General features: G+C 40.2%; 1 protein-coding gene across 3 annotated transcripts in view; it reads right to left on the bottom strand.

The window, feature by feature from the left end:
* The window catches only part of arid2 (AT-rich interactive domain 2), a 193,523-nt gene that overhangs the window by 64,470 nt on the left and 115,020 nt on the right, over positions 1-14,033 (bottom strand). For all 3 annotated transcript variants that reach the window (XM_064341949.1, XM_064341950.1, XM_064341947.1), the window contains one exon: positions 458-651. In XM_064341949.1, the coding sequence (XP_064198019.1) occupies positions 458-651 (194 nt within the window). The remainder of the gene's footprint in view (positions 1-457; positions 652-14,033) is intronic.

The raw sequence follows: 14,033 nt of genomic DNA, 5'->3' as shown, positions 1-14,033 counted from the left end.
GCAATTTAAATTGTTGTGGGCAAAAGAGAAAGGCATTATTGGGGACTGCTCCAGAGAAAAATAAACATTGCAGCCTTTTTTCTCTGGCTTGATTAATGACTATGTTGAAAAATGATTATTTTTATTAAAAAAGAATATGTAAAATTCCATTAAAAAATGTATTAAAATAAAAAGGCCACCAACTAATCACCAATCTCTGATCTAGGACACCAACTACAAAAAACAAACTACCAGGATTAAAAAAGTGTTTTTATGAATGTAAATGTTTTTCACACTGGGAATAACATTCTTGCCACAATGTTTACTTGCACATCTAAGCCTAACTCCTCCTTTGCCATATTTCTAACTTTAGTGCCTATTTGCACTATAGGCTAAAGGTATTAGGCTACCTGGGGTTTAAAAAAAACTTAGATAAGGTAGATAAGATTTTACTCAATTTAATTCGCCCCATCTTTACCTGTAGAGGGTGCCTGGGGAGGTTCTTGTGGTGCCTCCTGACGAGGTACAGGGGTGGGTGGAGGCAGTGGCTGGTAGTACAGCTGGATGGGGAGTGGGATGGCCCTCCTTTTGACTCCGACCACATGGATGTGGGCCTGACCACTTGTCTTTGAATCCTCCATTCGCTTTACCGTGTGGTTTGGGAAGATGCTCCTGAACAAGAGACAACAAACGGAAAGGCAAATCAGAATCAGAATCAGAATCAGAATCAGAATCGAATTTATTGCCAAGTACATTTACACATACGAGGAATTTGCTTTGGTCAACACACCGAGGCAGCCATCTGCGGCGCCAACTATATAACCATGTAATAACCAACAATGGTTTAGCAGCAAACTTTATTCTTTCAAACTTAATTAACTTTGATTCTCTATTAGGAGGCCAAGCAACAAGTGTGCATATTATATCTGTAATGTTTCTTCTTATTTTTCACCCCTTTACCAGGCTTAAAACCTCATGGCATTTGGCAGGCAAATCCAGTATGCCTCCCAATATATTATGCAGGACACGCATGCAACTGACACTCTGGATTGTGCCGCAGCGCCAGCTGCAAAACTGGCATGGATGGTATTTGGATTACGTTTGCAATCCATGATATAAATCATGGTTTTCGGGTTCCTTTTTCCGCTGCCGCCACAAGAGCTTTCCGGCCGAGGCAAATAAGCATTTTTTATTTTTTTCAACAGGAACAACTTGCTGCTTGCACAACCACCACCAGATGGGAAATGTGAGCACTTAAATCCAGATCTGACAGTTAACACTTCAACCGCGGAACTCATGAGCAAACTAGAACTTTAACAAGCTTTAACGAGAAAGGAGAAGAACATTCATTGGGACAGGATATGGCAGGTTATGTTACCCATAACATTTCTGTGTTGAATTTGAGAGAAATGTATAGAACTTTATGGCCACTTTGAAACTTAATAGATAGTTTTGAGCAGTCTGTAGGCTACTGTCAACTATGTTTCACTTAGGGTACAGGAGAGAGTCGGTAAAAATGCAACACATCATAAATGTAACATAGTCAATAACTTTTTTTTACATGGCTGCTGCTATAATAGCCATTTCAGGACTGATTAATGGAAAAGAAACAGCCACCTGGGTCACATGCATTTAAAATAAGCGCATACCAGATTGATCTGTAAAGTAGGCTATTTGCTTTTACCATTTGGTTTTGTGTTTTGTTTTTAATTCATGAATAGGCTATGGCCAAATTAATTAAACATTTAATTAATTTCACGTAAACTTAATATTGTTTAAACTGAAATGGTCTGTAGTCAATGAGATAAATGCCTCCTTTTTCAATGCTGTAGAACAACAAACATAACTTAATTTACAGGTCACTACATTGTACTCATGTCATATTACAGAACTTGTCAACGTCAGGTGCTTCAAGTACAATTTCAGTGCCAGGCTAAATATGTTGAGTAAATGAGCAAAATTCAAACAGTTTTGTTACATTTATACCAACTCTTCATATGTCTGCAATAAGAATACATTAATTCAGAATATAATCAAGATAAATTGCCGATAGTCATGTCTGTCCTGTCAGCATCTAGTTCCTCGTTTAGCTAACGAAAAGGTGAAATAAAAGTTTTAATTTAAATTATTCAAGTAACCAATTCATTTTGATATACTATTGAATAGAAAATTATATTTTTCAAGGCATCTTTGAGAGAGACTGTCAGAGATGTGTGTAGACAAGAGGAAAAACCTGACACCATATTTTGAATAAAAATTTGTTGAACTTCAACTGGTTTTAGTGCCAGAGGTCAAAGAAAACATGTCTTAACATGTGCAATAATTTTAAAAAGGTAATAAATCACGTCTTTTTGTTTACATTAAGGCAGGGGCACAACTTATTAGTTAGCTAGCTGGCAGGTATTAACTATCACAAACAACCAGCAGCTATTTAGTTTTATGGCCATCTTCATTTCCCTTATGTTTCTCAAACAACTACAGAAGTTTCTTATCAGTTCCTGCTTCAGTGCTTCAGGATTAACGTTACTGACCAGTCAGCTCTCTTGGGTAAAAAAACATTCAACGCTGCTTGTACTTTCAGCCAAATATCTCTGCAGTTAGAGCAGAACTAGCGTTTGCATGCAAAACATCTTGCACCTGACTTCTCTGTTGAAGTACCCTGAGTAGTGCATGGTAATGATATGCTTGACTGTCTTGGTAATTCTCTAAAGCTTTTTAAAAAGTTTTTAAAATCTTGGTTTTAAGGACATCAAATTCAATTGGCTGTCTGCTCCGTCCCGCGCCCAGGAGGGGCCGCCTGCCCTGCCCAGACTCCAGCAGGGGCCGCCTGTCCTGCCCAGACTCCAGCAGGGGCCGCCTGTTCTGCCCAGACTCCAGCAGGGGCCACCTGCCCTGCCTAGTGTTCTCGCGCCCCCCAGTGTACCCGCATCCCCTAATGCTCCCGAGCCGTCGCTGCCCTGGCCCAGGGCCCAGAGACCTTGCCCGTCCAGCAGCCCTGGAGCTTTTCTGCAGCCACGAGGGAGGGAGTTCCCCCTTGGGGATGGGGCCAGTCCGTTCTCCCAACTGCTGTCTGCTCACCTGCCCCCTTGTCTGTTTGTCTGCCTGCCTGCCTGCCCGCGTGTCGGTCAGCCAGTGTGTTGGCCTGTCTGTCTGCCCCCCAGGCTGTCGGCCCATCGGCCAGTCTGTTTACCCGCCTGTCTACCTGTCTGTCTGTCAGTCTGCCTGTCTGTTGTTTTGTTTGCCCGTCTGTCAGTCTTTGAGTTCGCCCCTCTCCTTCCCTGTCTGCCGGTCTTTGGGTTGTCTGTCAGTCTTGCTGAGTGTCTCCCCACCTGCTTGTCTCTCTGTCTGCCCTTTTGTTAGGTCTCCCTGTCTTGTTCCTGGGTTTGTGCCAGTCCATTCCCTGCCTGTGCCTTGGCCCGTTCCCCGTCTGTGTCTTGGCCCGTTCCCCGTCTGTATCAGGCCATTTTGCCTTTTTTTGTTTCTGTTTTTCCTTTTTGGGCGACACTTCAGTTGTGTTTCAGTTAGTTCTCCCTCATTGCTTTCCCCTTCGTTTATTTGTATTATTGTTTTCAATTATTCTATCATTGTTTTTTCTTTGCGTCTCGTTTTCCCCTTTCCAGTCTGGTGTGATTGTCTATTGTGCTCACCTGTGTCTTATTAGTTGCTGGTCTATTCAAGTTCTTTGCTTCCCTGACTCGAGTGCTGGTTCCTTGTGTTTCCGGCTTACTGTGTTCGGCCCTGCCCGAGGTCTGTTCTGCATGTTTTGGATTTTGTGAAATTTGGCTGTGTTTCTTTTTTCTGAGGAAGTTTTGGAGTTTTCTTTGTTTTACCCCTCATGGCCCCTTTGTTTGTTCCCAAGTTCTTTTGTAATTAAAGTCTTTGTTGTATTTTACATTTGGAGTTCTTGGTTCCCCCCCCCCCCCCACTCTGCATTTGGGTCCATTTCCCTGAAAATCCTGACAGTTATAAGCAACGATAATGTTAATCTTGTTTGGACATAACTTTTAACGGGCTACATACAAACTAAGTTAGCTGCTTAGCTATTTCTTTAAACGCTGGCTCCTATTACAAAACCTTGTGCACAGATTGCAAAACTGAGTGTCATGCTAAAACAGGAAAGGGCCTTCCCTAAAATGTTACCACAAAGCTGGAAGTACACAAATCTCTATAATGTCATTGTATGCTGTAGAAGTAAGATTTCTGTTCACTGGAACTTGATAGGTTTGAACAATTAACTTCCTTCCTGCATCCTAACTTCATCTGTACACACATTCCCACACTCAAACTCTGTAACTGCTTCCCATTGTTAGAGACAAATGGCTACAAATAGAGTTTGATCATTGTTTGTAAGGATATACAATAGCCACAGATCAAAGGCAGCAGGCCATTTGGGTGTCCCCCGGAAGTCTGCTGTAATGTATATTCCTTCCTGGGAACGTTTACACATGGCAATCACCACACCTCTCAACTGAATATTTAAACCCTCACTTGTGACTGTCTCGTTGAGATTTGTACGGAACGCTTGTCGTGGCACCGTGGCGAGTCTCCCTTTGCGCATCAAAATAAAACCTTTTCAATTGGAAAGTGGTCCTCAGTGTGTTACTGCACCTTTCCCGACTTGGTTCCATGGGAGCATGTCTTAGGACCCTGGGAACATAGGACCCTGGGAGAGAACATATGTAGCTGTGGAAAATAGGATCCTTTGTCATGTTCTCATTATGTGCCATATAAATATGGGGAACATAGGACCCTGGGAACATAGGAATGACCCTGGTTCCACACGGGAGAAGATTCCCAACACACTAAAGGATCAAATCCAAACCATGAAAAACAGCCCAGACCATTATTCCTCCTCCACTTTACAGTTGGCAAAATTTGGGCCAGTACAGTCGGGACACTGCATTCCGCTAAACCCAAAATTATGTTTCGCGCTACACGCTTCAGGACTTGGCCTGTTCTATGAGCTTGTGTGGCCTACCTCTGTTGTTGCTCCTGTATGTTTTCACTTCACAAAAACAGCACTTACATTTGACTGAGGCAGCTCTAGCAGGACTGAAAACTGACAAACTGACTTGCTGAAAAGATGACATCCTATGACAGTGCCACAATGAAAATCACTGAGCTCTTCAGTATGACCCATTCTAATGCCAATATTTGTCTATGCAGATTGCATGGCTGTATGCTTGATTTTATGCACTGGTTAGCAATGAGGTAGCCGAGCCCACTAATTAGAACAGATGTCCACATACTTTTGGCCATGTAGTGTATATTTAGGATTATTCGTAACACCCAATTTTTAAGGCAAATTTGACAGCCTTGTTTCATCATATTAAACAGGATGTGGAAAAATGCAATACTCTCCCTATCTCTTGCCGCACTGCACTTTTGAAAATGAATATTCTTCTGAGGCTGCTCAGTATTCCAATTAGGGATGGACCAGCTATATTTACTACTTGGGATACCAAGCAATTGAATTGAAGATAACTGAAAAGCAAAACTTGGTAAAATTCTAACATTCTGTGCAAGAAAATGCATTCTTCTGCAGTAGATAACAGATAAAGACACCGCCCATAGCAGGTTGGCATAGTGTTATACTTCGGTATGAATCTCTAGACTATTTAACATACATGCACTCCAAAAAACATGTTTTCAAAGTAAAAAAAAAAAAAGCCAACACGCACATACAAAGCACTGTCTAAGTCATGAAGACTTACAAAATCTAGACCTGCCACTAAAAGTACTTGATATTAGGGCTGCAACTAATAACCATATTGATTGTTCTTTCGATTAATCGATTAGTTGGATTGCAGACTATTTACTCTTGTTTCTGGGAATATAAAAAAATGGAAAATTTGCAAGTATTGTTCATTGTCATGAACAATGTTTTCTTTCAAACAATTTAGATGAAAGTTATGAAACAAACATGCAAAAGTACGCTTTAAGCATCTGTCCATAATAAAGGTTTTTATAAAGTTCATATAGTAGCATGTCTTTAACACTGTTATAATGTTCCAAGTCAGCAGTTTAAAAGGAGCTCAACTGTTCTGATGAATTAAGAAGATAAAAACATAAAACACAAAGTGTTAACAGGCTTTGCTACATCAAATGGCTTCAACACATCAATTGGTTTCAACAAACGTCCAATGTTGGACTATGAATGTGTGTTCCACTGCATTGCTATACAGAAATGCTCTGAACTAAGGTTGGCTCTCTCTTTTTAGCTGCAACCACAGCTCTACAGCTCTGTCTGTCGGTTGGTTGGTCCACAAAAAGTGTCCCACCCCGTAGCGGCCAGTTTTCGCCCCAGGAGGCTGAAATTTGGCATGGATGTTGGTCATGACCGAAGGTAGAGCTGAGTAACTTTCAAGGCCGATTGACCAAGAGGGTGCGTGGCGATAGCCGTGGCCTATCAAAAAGGCGCATAACTCCCGAATGGATTCACAGATTTGCACAAGATTTTGTGGAAAGGTTGGTCATGAGCCAAAGAAGAGGTCACGTGCTTGTGTGAGGGTGTGTGAAGGGGCGTGGCCTATCACAAAAAGGCGCATAACTCCCGAATGGATTCAAAGATTTGCACAAGATTTTGTGGAAAGGTTGGTCATGAAAGAAGAGGTCACGTGTTTGCGTGAGGGTGTGTGTGTGGATGCATGCACACATGGATGCATGCGCGTGTGCGGTCGCAGCTATAGCGGATTCCCGCTTGTTCCTTAAACTTCTTAATACATTAGAGGTTTGGCTTGTTATCATTCACTTTGCCTTTTTAATTCTTCATTATCTACAAGTAGTTTGTTTTAGTGGCCACGTGTCCACACTTTCACCAATTAGGAGCCTATTTAATTATCCCCTGATTTAATTGGCTAACTGCTCTCTCCCTCTCTGCCTTAACCGATGTGTGTGGTGAGCGTTCTGGTGCAAAATGGCTGCTGTGCATCACCCAGGCGGGTGCTACACATTGGTGGTGGATGAAGTGAGATCCCCCTTATCACTGTAAAGCACTTTGAGCATACGGAAAAGTGCTATATGAATGCAATGATTCATTCATTCATTCATTCATACTTCTCTTACGTCAATTGTTTGCAATAAACTACAATGTGAATGTGGGAGTTTTATTCTTCGTGGCATGCATAGTTATTTCACACAATGTGGTTTAGGGTACACAATTCCACTAAACATGAAAGCAAGAAAAATCAACTACTTTTTTAATTCTGGGATTGCAGTTGTGGATAGAATGAAAACCAGCATACGTCATGGTACCTATTTTGGACTGAGTTTAAGAAAGATTTAACAGTTGCTGATCTAAGGGTCAAATACTGATCACTATCACCACATCACTACTAAAATAAATTGACTCTGGGGATGCACTAAGGAAATAAAAGGAAATATAACTGATACAATATATAATTAAAGCCGCAAGCGGCGTTGGGAGGGGTCCAAGCATTGGCACTATCGCGCCCCCTATGGAGCGATTTTAAAATGGCTTTGTCCTCATGATCATATACCTTTACCCAACATATCTACTGAATATCATGATAAGAAATGGATTGGAATATGTGTCTGACGTAGTAAAATATTGATGACTTATGGCCAATTTTGCGCTAAGAGATGCTGGCGGATGACTTGGTTGTGTCGCCATGGATGTGTCCTGGCCGCTTCCCGTAAAGGTCTTTACTATGTTGTAACACTTAGATGGCCCGGTGTGTATGTACAGCTGCAGCACTTCCATGCCGCAACTAAAAAAGGCGTCACACTAGTGTTGTCACGATACCAAAATTTTGACTTTGATACCGATACCAGGTTTAGTATCATGATAATTGATACTGAAACAATACTGATTCAATACTCGGTACCTAACGATACTGAAATTACCTTAATTGATCAGAAACGTAATGTCCACAAGGGTTGACCTCATTTTCAAATTCACGGTTTATTAAAAACCTGGTTTATTAACAACCTTTAAGTTGAAGCCTGTTCAGCATATCAATAAGCATAGGCCTATAGTGTTACAACACTAAACCATAGAAAACTATATTAAATATATTTCAAAAATTTAACAATTGTAAAGTAAATTATCTTTAAACAGGTCTTTCACTTTAAAATATATCTAAAAACAGCATATTTCAATAACACTACAGCATCTTCCTATAATAAAATATTTACAAATTAGAACAGCTATTGCTACTGAAGTGAACAGAGTCTAAGCTTGCGCTGTATCAACCACGAAGAATGCACAAGCGCAGGTCACCTCACTTGCCAACCTTAGTTGCTACTGCCATCTAGTGAAGATTCTGACAAATTACACTTTTCATCCTCTCAATCAGTAATGCGGGAGACAGTTCCCTGGCTTTTACATTTGACACAAAACTACAGAACGTCGGAAAATTCTAATAGCGAACCGTTTATTTTTATTTTTTTAAGTACCGAAAAAGTGCTGAAGTTTCGGTATACCGTGCAACAGTACGTCAGACACATATTCCAATCCATTGCTCAGCTTAGCAGAGAATGCACATTTCAGAGCGCCTCAGAGACAGATAGAATAATAACACAAATACACATTTCAAATAATAAATACGACATTGAGAAAAAACGAAACAAAAGACGAGATATCAAGTCGTGACCTACGCACAGAACAGCCTACCGTTTTATTTATTTAAACATTGGCAGATGAGAAAATCTTTGGTTACGCTGACATATAAAACGCTATTCCAAAAGCAAAATCAGACATGATATACATCGTTAGAAAGCTTGCGTGAGCAGCGTTGTCACTGCTGTATTGGCATATTTTAGGGCTAATGTCGGGTTTATCTTGTTGCTACGAAATATTACATAAAAGTACATTACAGGCATTTGGCAGACGCTCTTATCCAGAGCGATGTGCAACAAAGTGTATAATCATAATCAGGAACAAGTGTGTCGAAAACCCTAGAGAGAAGTACAGTTCCAAGTGCAGGGAACAACCGCATAGTTCAACTTGGACCCTGTAGGTTAAACTGATTAACACTAACACAAACAAGAACAGCAAAAACGCAGTCTATGCAAAAATACGAGCAATAGTTAAGATGAGTGCATTAACTAAGTCACCCACGAAACAGCTACCTAGTTACAACCCTAAACTTAGTCAATTTAGAGATTAAATTGAGAATACGATTTCTCTCAGCATAATGACGGATTTAAAGACTAAACAAACTCATCCGATATTGTCTTCAAATGGATCCATGTCAAAGAAAAGTAATGATTCATCCTCTCAAAGCTTTACCGCAGCGTATTATTTATTTAGACATTGGCAGAGTACAGCATAAATTGCGTCTTTTGTTTATATTCAATATTAGTAATTGCAGCGAGAAACTGCAGCTGTAAACACAAGATAGTGTGTTATGTTATGGTAGCAACGGAACGAAACAGACTATATGTATTACCGTCATTGTTTCATTATACGAGCGTGTTTTCGCGCGTTTGCACAGAAACTCAAAACCTATCAATAAAATGGTTTAGCTATTTCTCAGCATAATGACAGATTCAAAGACTAAACGAACTCACCCGATACTGTCTTCAAATGGATCCATGCTCAAGAAAAGTAATTATACATCCTCTCAAAAAGCTTTTACTAACAAACTTTTGGTAGCCTAGCATGCACTCTGGCTGGCACTGTCTCTTCCATTGCTTCCTCGACGCTCAGACCCTCCCCTCACTGCTAAAAACTAGACCCTACGGTGTCGGATTACTTGCGTCGTCATGGATGTCGCTTGCCGTAAAGAAGTTTACTAGATGTCGTAACACTTTAGATGTGGAGCTCCAGCTCTTCCGCACCCCACCTAATAAAAAAGTCCAAATGGCGGGCAAACAATATGGCGGACATAGTTGTAGAGCACATTCAGATGCATCAGTCGATGACGTTTTGTGTTGATCTGACTTACGGTGTGGGAGTTATGACCTTTTAAACATGACCCTTTGTTATAGCGCCACCATGTGGCCGACATAGGTGATTTGTAGTGCCTGAGTAGTAGGGGGCCATAGGAACCGACCTACCAAATTTGGATGGTCTACGCCTTATGGTTGCTGAGCCCCAGACATTTTAGCGAAGAAAACATCCACGCCCCAACTAAAAAGTCAAAATGGCGGGCAAACAATATGGCGGACATAGGTGGTGCCAATGGCAAAGTTGTAGAGCACGTTCAGATGCATAGGTCCATGAAGTTTTGTGTTGATCCTTTTACGCATTACCCTTTGTTATACCGCCACCATCTGGCTGACATAGGTGATTTTTAGTGCCTGAGTAGTGGGGGGCCATAGAAACCCACCTGCCAAATTTGGTTGCTGTAGGACTTATGGTTGCTGAGCCTCAGACACTTTTAGCGGAGAAAAATAAGAATAATAATAATCCTAACAAATACAATAGGGTCCCACCAGCTTCGCTGCTTGGACCCCTAAATATCTAGACAGTTTTTCTATTAATGGCATGGTGCATCAGTAGGGAGAGACAGCAATTGCAATGCAATTCAACCACAAAAGATTTTGAAATGAAACTCAAGCACGAAAGCTTAACTCGCTTAATTTGTAACACTTGTTGAAAATTAGGCAATGACTCACTTGAAAACTTGAATGTGTTTTCATTCTCTCTATGAAGTAATGTAGTGACTACGCAGTCAACGTGCAAGACCTGTGTTTTATCTAGATTGGCAACATTTTGGTGTATTACGCTCTAGATAAAACACAATTTTGGAACACAGCCCTACTAAACGTTTAAAAAAGTAGACAACTAATCGATAATGAAATTCGTTGCCAGCTCATTTTTATTGCCGGTTTTGTTAATGTCATCGATTAGTTGTTGCAGCCCAACTCGATATCCAAATGAGTTAAAATGAACAATATTGTCTAAGCTCACACAAATTAAACATGCTGTATTCCAAAGCAATGCTGCTAACCAATGTTTCCTAATTTGACAGGCATCCAATGAGTCTTCATTTACAAAATAATCAGCAATCTCCATCAATTTCAGCTGCTGAGCTCTGATGCTCTTGACAGAAAGTAGCCTACAGCAAGTCCATTCAGTCTCTCCTGTCCAATGCAGCTCATCAGGTAGTTCTTGATTAATTTGAAAAATGATTCATTAATTTAAACAGTACTCTGCTGTTGCTACTGTGACAGGCAATGTCATAACTGCAGTAGCCTACACTTCTCACTATTAAACCACGGCTAGGAAGGTTGTTGATATACCCATGGTGAGACTTTTTGACATGGTTGAGTGGTGGGTTTGGTGATTGCTGTTAAAAAGCCGTCCAACTCTGGCAACTTGTCTACCCATCTCTCCTGGTCCATTTTCTCTTGAGCACCACCTTTTGTGTTTATAAGGTTTATAAGGCATTTTGATATGTGCATAGTTGTAGCTAGAACTCCTCTTTGCTCTCTTCCTCAGCTATCAAGGTTAAGTCTGACATGATGCCAGACTATTGTACAAAGATACACTATTGAACAAAGATAAACCATGACTGAGATGAGTTTGCTTATGGAATGATATATCAAAGAGACGGCACCAGTGTAATTACCATATTCTCTGATGTTTAACAAGTCTCAAATGCAGCTTAGGTCTTGTGCATAAACATAGGTACTTTCTGTCCACGTACTGCTAGTTATGAAAGTGTTTTGTCCTCTTTTTATATGGAAGTTTTTTTAATGGGGTGTTGTAGACACAACAGACATACTAATTGTTTGTATGCCCCTGGAGAATAGGACTAGCCAACATTTATTTAGAAACAGTGTTTGCAGGTAACGTTAACTACAGTAGACTAATAAAAAAAAAAGGTAGTTAAACAGTAAAAACGCCATAATGGTCAGCTGTTGCCACTTAAGAAAATCAATAAATCTTCCGTCACTAAATGCATATGGCTCCCCGTTTGTAATCTTTGCTAAACATATGCATTGAACATTCTGAAATAATTTGAATGTCAATTGTAGTAGCCTTCTAAATAAAAGCCAGGTTGTAAGCTACTAATGGCTTGGCAATTTTCAGTCAACAGATTCCACAGGAGTTCGAATGATGTTGAGTTTTGTGAATTTATTAAAAGTAAAAATTGTCTAGATCCAAAGCAGATAACAAAAATATTCAAAAAGTACATACAAGAATAATGGCTCCAACATCAATACTGCATAAGGGAATGAAGTTATAACGGCTACTTGGCCAGGGCCAGGAACGACTTTGCAATAAAAAGATGTTCTTTAATGGCATCATTTGCTTGTGCTTTTAAAGAAGGTAGCCCAGTAAGCAATAGCCTAAATATAAATGGAATCTGGACATATATAAATAGAATCTAGACATATGAAGGGGTGGAAATCTAGGTTCAGGTCTGGCAATATCCCAGCCGGCTAGAAAACTTTCACACTGCAACCAAATCTAGCCGGTGAACCAAACGTCTAGATGGTAACATAACATAACATAGTCATTACGTTTGGTGACAGACGGGCTAGATTAGGTTGAAATATGATTTTTTTGTAGCCGGCCAGGACATAGGCAGGCTACATCAGGGTTAAACATCAGCAAATTAGTGGTAAATAGAGCTAACCTAGTTGGTTTATGTCAAAACTTCTGTCAACGTAGATTTCTATCCCTTTAGACGTTTAGATACAATCTCTATTCTTATGCTCATTGGGTGACTAATGATACTCATCAGTAGTCATGAAACAATACTATGTGGAGTTTGCAAATAAAATTATCGAGAATGGATTCCAGGAAAATAAAACTCAGTTCCCACAAGGATCATATGGTTGCAAAAGCAATAGTTGTAAAGTAATAGGTAATTATTAGTTAGCAAATAAGCTTGCATAACAAATTACTGATTTGCCTGAGCCTTAGGTAGGATTCGATCCCAGACCTTGAAGGTCCCATAGGCAATTGGGATGTTTGAGTGTGTATGCCATGTTTTGCTTGGCTGGTGTAGCTAAATGTTCAATGGGGATATGGACTGTTTGTGGGCCTAAAGCATTTGTGATCATGCAATGGGAAGATTGAGGAGAAAACGGAAGAGGAAGAAGATTTTAAAAAAAGCAAAATTCCCTAAGTTTGGGACTTTATTGTGCGGACTTGTGACATTGTTTCTGAATTCTGTATGTTGACATGAGGTCAGAAGTTAATGTAATGTATGTTTTTAAGGAGAGTCTGTGGTCATTGTAGTTATTTCTGAAGGTAGCCCTGAAAAGTGCCATACGCTCTGTGCTGTATAGGTATGGGGCATGCTGCCGCGCCAAGGTGAAACTCATTTGTGACGCCTAGGTACCTTCCAAGACAGCTGTGCGTAAAACCACACATGCTGTTTATGGTGTTGTCACACTTTTTAGTACATTCTGGCTTGACAGACAATTATTTTACCCAGTAGGTGACAGTATAAGCTTTACATCGATGTATGACAAGTCTAATATTGGTTTTATAGTCCAGTATAACATAAGTTTTGTCTCAGCCTCTGATAGTAAAAGACATGCATCTGAGGAGAAGTAATTATTGTTTTCCGTAATTTCTTGGAAAATATTACTGAGAACTTCGCATGGCTAAGGAATATGCTGCTGATAGACCGAGCTGATATCCTTTTTTGGAGTAAGTCACTGATAGGATTTCATCCTCGATATGGAAGTATTACTGAAAAAAATATTCCACTTACGTACGTTATTTTTTAACCCTCTGGGGTCGGGAGCTCGACAAGATGGAATGAACTTTTGTTTCTATTTGGATGATTAACTTCACGAGCTGTTATCATACAGATGCAACAAAAACATTGACAGAAACCTTAGAATCGCGGCTTTCCAATGCGCCCATTGGCAAATAATATGAATTGTTTTAAAAGTTTTAAATTTGATGAATTAGACCATGTGTGCTTCGTTAGTCCTTACTCATTACTATGTGGATTTCGCTCAGCAGGAAGTCCGCCCAAATCGCATTCACATGTTAACAACATTATAATTACTCTCCATAGAAGGGGACTAGGGGAGGGGCGATGCGAGATCCATGTGAGAAATGCCAAGCCTGTGAAAGCGGGATATAATGTCAAAGCATATAGCTTTTGAGGTAAACA

Source organism: Anguilla rostrata, chromosome 7 (assembly GCF_018555375.3).
Source record: "Anguilla rostrata isolate EN2019 chromosome 7, ASM1855537v3, whole genome shotgun sequence".
In the NCBI taxonomy this organism is placed as follows: domain Eukaryota; kingdom Metazoa; phylum Chordata; class Actinopteri; order Anguilliformes; family Anguillidae; genus Anguilla; species Anguilla rostrata.
The sequence above is the reverse complement of the archived record's forward strand: the minus strand, read 5'-3'. Positions and strand labels throughout refer to the sequence as shown.